Source organism: Microtus oregoni, unplaced genomic scaffold (assembly GCF_018167655.1).
Source record: "Microtus oregoni isolate MIOR12 unplaced genomic scaffold, Mior012 000020F_ref0000438, whole genome shotgun sequence".
Lineage (NCBI taxonomy): Eukaryota > Metazoa > Chordata > Mammalia > Rodentia > Cricetidae > Microtus > Microtus oregoni.
This window is the reverse complement of record NW_024543079.1, coordinates 11286682-11295854: the sequence shown is the minus strand read 5'-3', so window position 1 is coordinate 11295854 and position 9173 is coordinate 11286682. Positions and strand designations below refer to the sequence as shown.

The 9173-nt window shown below is 50.5% G+C and overlaps 1 protein-coding gene across 2 annotated transcripts; it reads left to right on the top strand.

Moving 5' to 3' along the window:
- Positions 1–869: 869 nt before the first annotated feature.
- On the top strand, positions 870–7878 carry Adig (adipogenin). 2 transcript variants are annotated; one of them, XM_041670043.1, is made up of 3 exons: positions 870–1102; positions 3395–3506; positions 7637–7878. In XM_041670043.1, the coding sequence occupies exons 1-3, from the start codon at positions 976–978 to the stop codon at positions 7662–7664; spliced, it is 267 nt and encodes an 88-aa protein (XP_041525977.1). In that variant the 5' UTR covers positions 870–975; the 3' UTR covers positions 7665–7878. The 2 variants fall into 2 exon arrangements, with proteins under 2 accessions (XP_041525977.1, XP_041525978.1); XM_041670044.1 differs by having other exon boundaries at positions 3395–3524.
- The last annotated feature ends 1295 nt before the right edge of the window (positions 7879–9173 follow it).

Genomic DNA, 9173 nt, shown 5'->3' with positions numbered 1-9173 from the left:
CTAAAACTAATAAAGGTAAGTAGAGGAAGCTTCAAAATAATGTTATTGTTAAGTGGTGGCTCAGTGTGTGGCCCGACAGGTTTAGCCTACAACGTTCTAACAAAGTCTGATCCCATCTGTTTGTGTTTGGAGGGGCATATGCATCCAAGGTGTTTTCCTCCTCATCTCTATTAGAACTGGGTCTTTGTCTGGATGGAGCTTGCCATTTCGGCTATTCTGGCTAGCCAGCTTGGCCCTAGGATTCCCTGCCTCTGCTGGGATTACAGGAAGGCTGACAAACCCACCTTTATGTGGATTCTGGAGACGCCCCCAACTTTGGGCCTCATATTTGTGGGATAAGCATCTTATCCTCCTTCCCTATCTCCTGTTTTAAACTTGGGAGACTCCACATAAAAGCCAGATGTTAGCCTCTTGTGGGGGTGGGCAGTGTGGCAATGCTGCATCTGCCTTTCCTATGCGGCAACTGTTGCTGGAGCTCCCCAGTCTCTTACCTTCCAGCGCTGAGTTTCCTCTGTTCCCTACAGTGCCCTGTCCACAAGCGCAGCCGTATGCTGGTGTGTGTGTGTGTGTGTGTGTGTGTGTGTGTGTGTGTGTGTGTGTACGTGCCACTGGAAGCAGCACCCAGGGCCCTAGCTGGTTCATGGCCACACTAACTATGAGTAGGCGAGTACCTTTTGTGGGCCAATGTTTGTCCTTCTGCTTCTCTGAGTTTAGAATTGCTCAGTTCCCTCAGAGGCTCACATGAGCCTTGTGGCTGCTGGGCTAGTCCAGCCCTGGCCGTCCTTCTCAGAAGTCAGCCTGTCTCCCAGCCAGATCCTTTCAGCTCCCTCTGCCTGAGGACTGTAACTTCCTTGTTACATCATGCTCACTGTTAAGTCACAATTGGGCTGAAAGCAGAGCCTGGCCAAGCCACCAGGCACTCAGGGGCAGCCTGCCTGCTCAATCCAGGTGGCTTCACATGGCCACAGGTGCACAATGAAGTACCCTCTGGTGCCGCTGGTGAACGACCTCACGCTCTCTTTCCTGGTGTTCTGGCTTTGCCTGCCCGTGGCTTTGCTGCTGTTCTTGATGATCCTCTGGTTACAATTCTTACTCAGTCAAGGTAAGCTAGTCCAGGCTGGTCTCTTAATTTTGGAAGTGGGCACAGAAGGGGAATAGCACAGCATTTTAAATGCAGCTCCAGTTGAAATAAGTTTTTTTCCTTCCTTTCTTCCTCCCTATCGTGTTTTGTTGTTGTTTTGTTGTTTTTGAGGTAGGGTCTTATTAGACAGCCCCAGCTGTCCTGGAATTCACTATGTAGACCAGGCTGGTCTTGGACTCAGGTCTGCCTGCCTCTGCCTCCTGAGTGCTGGGATTAAAGGTGTGCACTGGCATGCTGGCAGTTGGGAGTTTCTTAACAGAGTTTGATTGACATGTATGCGTGTCTGCTTGTCTGTGGCCCCTCAGGGCCACTGCTAGTGCTCAGGCTGAGCTGCTGAATTAGGAAACAGTGCTCAGGTACCAAGCAGAGCTCGGACTGGCTCTCAGCTTTATTCGGGCCCTCCCCCGTGTGCTTTTGTAAACAACGTGAACAGTGGGGCATAGCAGCCTTTGCTGTTTTGAGGGGGGAGGTGACACTATTCTGGTTTTTGGCCAGGCCTTCTCTGGTACACAGGATCATGGAGGCTTGTTGACAATGATCCTGACTGCAGCACTTTAGCAAGACTGGGTAAAGCAGTTCTCAACCTGTGGGTCACGACCCTCTCACAGGGGTCACATCAGACATCCTGCATGTCAGATACTTACATTACAGTTCATAACAGCAGCAAAATTACAGAGAAGAAGTAACAATGAAAATAATTTTATGGTCGCGGTTCACCACGGCTTGAGGAATTGTATTAAAGGTCGTAGCATTAGGAAGGCTGAGAGCCACTGAACTAAAGGCTAACATGAAAGAGGCTAGGTGGCCGGACAGTTGGGATATAGCAAGAGGCACCCTGTCTCCCCAAAGATCCCTCTTAACTCAGAGGCTTTTCTTTCCTGTTTCTAGGCTCTGTGACCTTAGGTCGACTGGGCAACAGTATGGCCAGCTTGCTGCCAGCTCTGGTCACAAGTTACTGAGGTGATGTTAGCAGCACCCTGCAGCGCCTGCCCCATGATCCTCTTGTCTGGCCTGCTCATGATCTCACAACAGTTTCCCGGCAAGAGCCTCAGAGGGCCTTGAGTTTCTGAAAAACATGTTTTAAGCATATTCACCTCACTCCCAGGGTGGGCCAGAGTCCTCCCTTGGGGCCCCACCCAGGCAGTAGGCCTGGCAGCTAGGGGAGTTGAGGCTTGTTGGAAGCTGTCTCTGGCTGGGGGTGTGAGATGGTAAAGTGCCACATAGCACGCAGGAAGCCATGGTTCTGATAAACCAGGCATGGTAATACCTTGTGCACTCGGGAGGTAAACACAAGGGGATCGTGTCATCCTCAGCAAGTCTGAAGTCTGGGATACACCAGACCTTCCCTCTGGAGTCTAGTATCGGTTCCTTGATAGATTATACTCAAGTCAACTTTGAACATTTAGAAGTCATACTGAATGCCTGACGCATACCGTCTCCCTCCAACCCTGAGGAGAATCCTGTAAAGAGTTCCCATTGCCCACGTGGGGAAACTGAGGCTTGCCAGGAAGAAGCAACCTGCCCAGGGTCACAGCCTGGGCAATGTCATCGGTACAAATTTCAGGGCTGCCTGAGCCTCAGTTTCCTCACCACAAAGTGAAGGCAGTCACACCCCCGTACACAGGTACACGACTTTCAGGCTGAAGAAAGGCTTTATGAGATCTAGTGCTCTTGTTGCAGGGAGCCAAGGACCTGTGTACATGGTACCTAGTAGGTGCTTGGAGGCTCAGCCAGGGCTGGCTGAGTCAATGGTAGCTGTGTCAGTGTGGAAGGAAGTACAGCAGTGACTTTGGGTGGCTTCTCTGGAGATGACATCTTACCTCCGCCTTTGATCTTCAGTGAAGTCAGCCACTCAGAGGTGACAGCACCCTGGCGTCACTGTCTTCTAACTCTTAGTTTCTCTGTGTGTTCTGCCCTGGTGCTGGGATCTGGTCCAAGGTGGTTGGTGGCTTGCAGCCTCAATAACCGCAGGCCTGTAGTTTTTTAGCGTCATACATTCTGAAAGATACAGGTAGACCTCAGGCGTCCATCAGCTTCGGGTGTGCCACCGAGGTCTCCTGTGAAGTGAGTGTGGCGGTTGAGTCGCCCAGGCCTCTCATGATAGAGGTGTGTGCTTTTAGGAATTCTTTCCTTCGCATGTGTGTTTACCACCGAGCAGTACAAATCACAGATGTTTGGCAATGACTGGCCTAGAAGATGAATGATGGGCAGGTCGGTGACGCGGGGTCTCTTCAGTGTTTCTTGTCTCTACAGAGTCAAAGGAAGATTATTCAGATTTATGTTTCAACTGGGAGCCCTGGAGCAAAAGACCTTCTGAGTCTGGCCATGAGGAGACATTCTGTGACTATGAGGACAGGCACTACTGGTGAGCCTGTTCTACCTGGTAAGATCTTTGTGGGGGAGCCCCGAGACTGCAGGACGACCTTGGGCCTGCCAGCAGCTGACTCACTAGGGCAGGCTGCCTTGCTGTATGGCTGCCCTGTGCCCTGGTCATGCTGAAGAACTGACTGTCCTGACATGCTCTACACGGCTTCAGGGATGTGACCTGACTGGGACAGTGAGGATATGAAGACAGGGCAGACACAGACATAGAAAAGCTTGGACCGGGTGATCTGGGTTCTCGGAGGGAGCATGTTTATTGCATACAGGGATAGGGAGGCAGGGTCCATGGTATACAGCTGGATGAGAAATGTCTTAGGGTTTTATTGCTGAAAAGAGACACCATGACCGTGGCAACTCCTAAAAAGGAACATTTCATTGGGGCTGGCTTACAGTTCAGAGGTTAGGTCTATTATCCTCGTGGTGGTAAGCACGGTGGCGTGCCAGCAGACATGGTGCTGGAGAGGTAGCTGAGAGTTCTACATCTGGACCCACAGGCAGCAGGAAGAGACTGAGATACACTAGGCCTGGCTTGAGCTTCTGAAACTCAAAGCCTGCCCCCAGTGGCACACTGCCTCCAGCAAGGCCACACCTCCCAATAGTGTCAGTCCCTATGAACCTTTGGTGTCATTTCCATTCAAACCACCATGAGAAATCAGGATCTGTGGTACACAGCTGGGTGAACGTTGGAGGAGGCCGCTAGTTGGTTCCTGGCTGCTCAGAACCAAAATAATCACACAGATACTGTATTAATTAAATCACTGTTTGGCCCATTAGCTCTAGCTTCTTATTGGCTAACTTTTACATCTTAAATTTAACCCATCTCTATTAACCTGTGCATCACCACTAGGTCGTGGCCTACCAGCAAAGTTTCAGCGTGACTGTCTCCAACGGCAGCTCCATGGCTTCTCACTGGCTCTGCCTGCCTTCTCCCAGCATTCAGTCTAGTTTTCTCCACCTAGCTCTGTTCCCCTATAGCTCTGCTACAGACACACAGCAGTTCCTTTATTAACCAATGGTATTCACAGCATACAGAGGGGAATCCCACATCAGGTGAAGAGACAGGTTTAGCTCAACCCATAGGTGTAGTCTCTGTAAGAGAGCAGTCTTCAGGGCACACACATCTGGGGGAAGAAGACTATAGTGGGCTGACGTGGGATTCCCCTCTGTAAACTGCCTTGGTCTGTTGATAGGTCAGAGTAGAGCTAGGCAGGGAAAACTAAACTGACTGCTGGGAGAAAGAAGGCAGAGTCAAAGAGAGAAGCCATGGAACCGCCTCCAGAGACAGACATGCCAAAACTTTGCCCGTAAGCCATAGCCACGTGGCAATACACAGATTAATGGAGATGGGTTAGTTTAGGCTATAAGAGCAAGCTAGAAATATGCTTAAGCTATTGGCCAAACAGTATTGCAAATAATATGGTTTCTGAGTGGTTATTTCAAGTCTGGGCAGCCAGGAACAAATAAGCAGCCTCTTACTACAGCCCTTGATACCAGTCTTCGTCCTGGGTTGATGGTCCTGGAATGTGCCAGGTGTGTCCCCTCTACATTCTCATTGTGAGAGCTATGGCAAGGATATTCCCATCTCCATATACGCTGGGAACTTGGAGTACCAGGTTGGTTAAGGAATTTACCCAAAATGCCAAGTGGTGGTGGTGCAAGCCTTTAATCCCTGCCACTTAAGAGGCAGAGGCAGGTGGATCTCTGAGTTGGAAGCCAGCCTGGTCTACAGAGTGGGTTCCTGGACAGCCAGGACTACACAGAGACCCTGTCTTGAAAAAAAATTAACCAGAGGAACAGTGTGGTGATACTTTGTGCTGTAACAAAGCTTGCCTGAAGATCAAAGGGCAGAGCTAGCCACTAATTAGCCATAAAGGCCAGGCAATGATGGCACAAACCTTTAATCCTAACACAGGGAGACTGAGGCAGAGAATCTCTGGGAGTTCAAGGCTGGGCTACTCGGAGATTGATTCAGTCTCAAAGAGAAACAGCCAGGCAGTGGTGGCCCACACCTTTAATCTCAGTACTCGGGAGTCACATGTCTTTAATCCCAACACTAGGGAGGTGGAGACAGGAAGGGTTATGGCTGGGCAGAGAGAGGAATATAAAGTGGGAGGAGATAGGAACTCAGGGCATTCAGTCTGAGGATTTGAAGACATAGGATACCCCATTCAGTCTGTGTTATGTCCAAATCTGCAAAATCCCCCAAAAGCCAACAAGGAGTTCGAGTCCCATATGTAAATGCAAAGAGCCTTTATTTTATGCAAATTTGCAAACTCGGTCTCTCCACATGTCCAACGTATTGGAATAAATGGAGAGCCCCAAGCTCAGTTAGAGTAGGGTTTTTATAGTAGTAAAGGTGGGGGTGAGGGGTTTCTGAGGTTCAGGACCCCTGATTGGCTGACATTTGTCTAGGGGTGTCCTGGTGAGTATGTGCTGTCAGGTGGTCCTATCTACAACGCTTGGAACGTTAGGCATTTCCTTTGGATGATCTGTTCTTGGGTGGTGCTCAGGTAATCTCGTTTGTGGTTCTTCCTGCAACCAGGTATTGCTTCAGGGTAAACTACCAAGACTCAGGCCTCCATTAAATTTTTCGATGGCTGAGTCCTACACTGGCAGGTGAGAATGGTTGGAAGTAAAGAACTTCCTTTGGATGATCTGTTCATATTTAGCTTATCATGGCTGGCTCCTACAGTCTGAGGATTTGGTAGAGCTAAGAACTAGTGACTGGCTGCTCTGCTTCTCTGATCTTCAGGTAAGCTTTATCTGTTAGGTCACAAACAAAATGTCAGCACATTTGTCAGCAAACAAAATGTCTTGGCATCCATTTCCACGGGGCTAATGCCATTTCCAGCCAGTGACTCCCTGATACGTGTCGACATCACGCTAATCTTCTTCTGAGCTCTGTCACCTGCCCATTTAAGCTCTCCATGTCTGGGGGTGGGATTCTCCACTCCCATTGCCACCCAACACCCAGTGGCCTTGTCCCCTTCTCTTTCCTACCTCCCTCCACACAGAGGGGCAGCTGACTCAAGTAGCTGACTCTAGCCACCACCTCCTGGCTCAACCTCAGGCTCCCTCACATCCAGCCATGACTGCAGGTCCTGGTGACACACATCTCTCTGTCCTCACGGCTGTCTGACTGTGAGCATGGTCAAGTGCCATGCTCTCTAGTTGACATGACTGGTGGAGGTGGAACTGTGAACTAGGACCCCTCACCCAGCCCTCGCCGTGCCTTAGAGCCCTTGCCTAAACTTTCTGGGCCACAGCCTCACCAAGTGAGACATTTTCCCCAGAAAAACTCTCACAGAATCTCGTGATGGGTTGGTGCACTGAGGGCTTCATGATTGTTGAAATCACACAAGGCCCCATGGTCAGAAGTCTGTGTTTGACTTCACTCCCTGCTATGGCTGTCTTTAATTGTTTTGGTGTCTTAGTGTTTGGGTTTGAACACAGAGACTCAAGCATACTAGGCAAGCTCTGTACCACGGAGTCACACACATCGCCATCCAAAATTCTCAGTTTGGGAACAAGAGACCATCCATGTCCATTGTTAACGGGCCCCATAGTCAATGAACGGGGCAAGCAAAGAATGTTTTGACTTCAAAAAAGGGCTCGGCCTGTCTACAGATTGATGGAGGAAGGTCATTGGTTAAAAAAATAAACTGCTTGGCTGGCCCTCATAGGTTAAAACATAGGTGGGAGGAGTAAACAGAATAGAATGCTGGGAGGAAGAGGAAGTGAGCTCAGAGGCCATGCTCCCCTCTCCCGGGCAGATGCATGAAGCTCAGACCCAGGATGGACGTAGGCTAGAATCTTTCCCGGTAAGACTGATGCTACACAGATTATTAGAGATGGGTTGATCGGGATATGAGAATTAGCCTGTAAGGGCTAGAGTTAATGGGCCAGGCAGTGTTTAAAAGAATACAATTTTTGTGTTATTATTTCGGGTAAAGCTAGCCGGTGGCAGGAGCTGGGTGGCGGAATGCAACCCGCAGCTCCCTTCAACAACAGATAGCCCCCCCCCCCCCCAATCCACTATGGCTCTGCATCCCTTACCCTTCACTGACTTCATTCCTAGCCCAAGCACTTCTTATTCCTGGCATGTTCGTCTAGGTATCATCTGGGCCCAAGTGGATGGTAGAAAGAGAACACTGGACACCAAGGAGCCTTCCTGGGACCTCCGGTGGTCAGACCTACCAAGCCTGTTGCCGAATCATCCATCCTCCATCAACACAGATGACCGGAAGCCTTTCAGAGAAGAGTCAGGCCCAAGGAGTTTATAGGGGACAGCTGGCCAGCTCAACTCCCAGGAGGTGTGGGGTCCCTATTAAAGAAATGGGGTTCTTCTGTGCCCTGCCAGAGCTTCTGGTGTCTGTTCATTCACCCCCGACTCCCTCTGGACTGTCCCACCCTCACGTCTGCTCTGTCCCTCTGAGCTTCCAGCATCACCCATCAAGCTCAATCCTTGTTTAGACTGTAGTGTGCCTGTCTACCATGTCTGCTGTGGTCTCCTTACAGCGGGAGCATGTGTGAGTGTTCGCTGTGTGAGCCCCACTCTCCTGAGAGGCTCAAGTGGGACTGAGGCTAAAAGGGTTCTATGAGGGGAGATCTTGGTTGTCCCTCAGTTACAGAGAGGGAAACAGGCACAGCAGTTGAGCAACTTTGTCAAGACATAGTGGAGGAACAGGGATTCCTACCCAGCCCAGTGATTCCTCAGGCATGTGCTGACCCAGTGTCCATCCTCTCCAGGTGGGGAACTGGACACAGGTGGTGGGAGACTTTTAATTTTTTTTTAAGACAGGGCATACCTATGTAGCTCTAGCCTGGAACTCACTGTGTAGACCATGTTGGCTTCAAACTCACAGAGACTAGCCTGCCTCTGCCTCCAGAGTGCTGGGTTTAAAGGAATGTGCCATGGTGCCTGGAGAATTCCCAAAGTCTCCTGCAGCCCTTCTGGTTGCCCCAAGGCGACAGGGAAGATACACTAAGGGAGGAAACAGGCCTCCCAGGTACTATCTGATGTCACATTGTCCCTCCCCCAACATCCCACTGGACACCACAAAAACTGAAGGCGTCCCGAGAAGAAGATAGATCCTGACTTGCTAATCGGTGACCATTCACTATTGCTCCTCAGTCCTGTGAGAATGGCCCACCCACAGCACCCACAGGAGCACTTCCATCTCCCTAAGACTGACTGTAGCTCTCTGCGGTCCTGCCCAGAGTCCCAGCTCCACAGAGTAGTGCTGCCCTTTGGGATCCTAGCCCAGCCCATGTTGCTGGTGAGGCTTCTCTTCCACCAGTGGAATGCGAAGACCATGTCTGACTTCACCCACAAGTCTGCCCCTCTGTGGAGATGTTCCAGAAGGTGCAGGGCAGGCCACACAGTACAGCTCACAGAAGTTGCCAAGTCTCCCCACAAAGGGTGACACCAACGCCGCACAAGAAGGTCATGTTTTTCTAAACCTCTCTACATCACTAGCACACAGACATATACGCAGAATCACACACATCCTCAGGTTCTCACGGGTACACACGTGCCTCATCAGGGCTGCAATCTGTCTGATGGGCCTGGGCTTCCTGGTGGCATGTGAACAAAATATCTTTGTAATGGCTCTCACGCAGCATGGCTGGAGCTGCCCCCTGGCTTTGC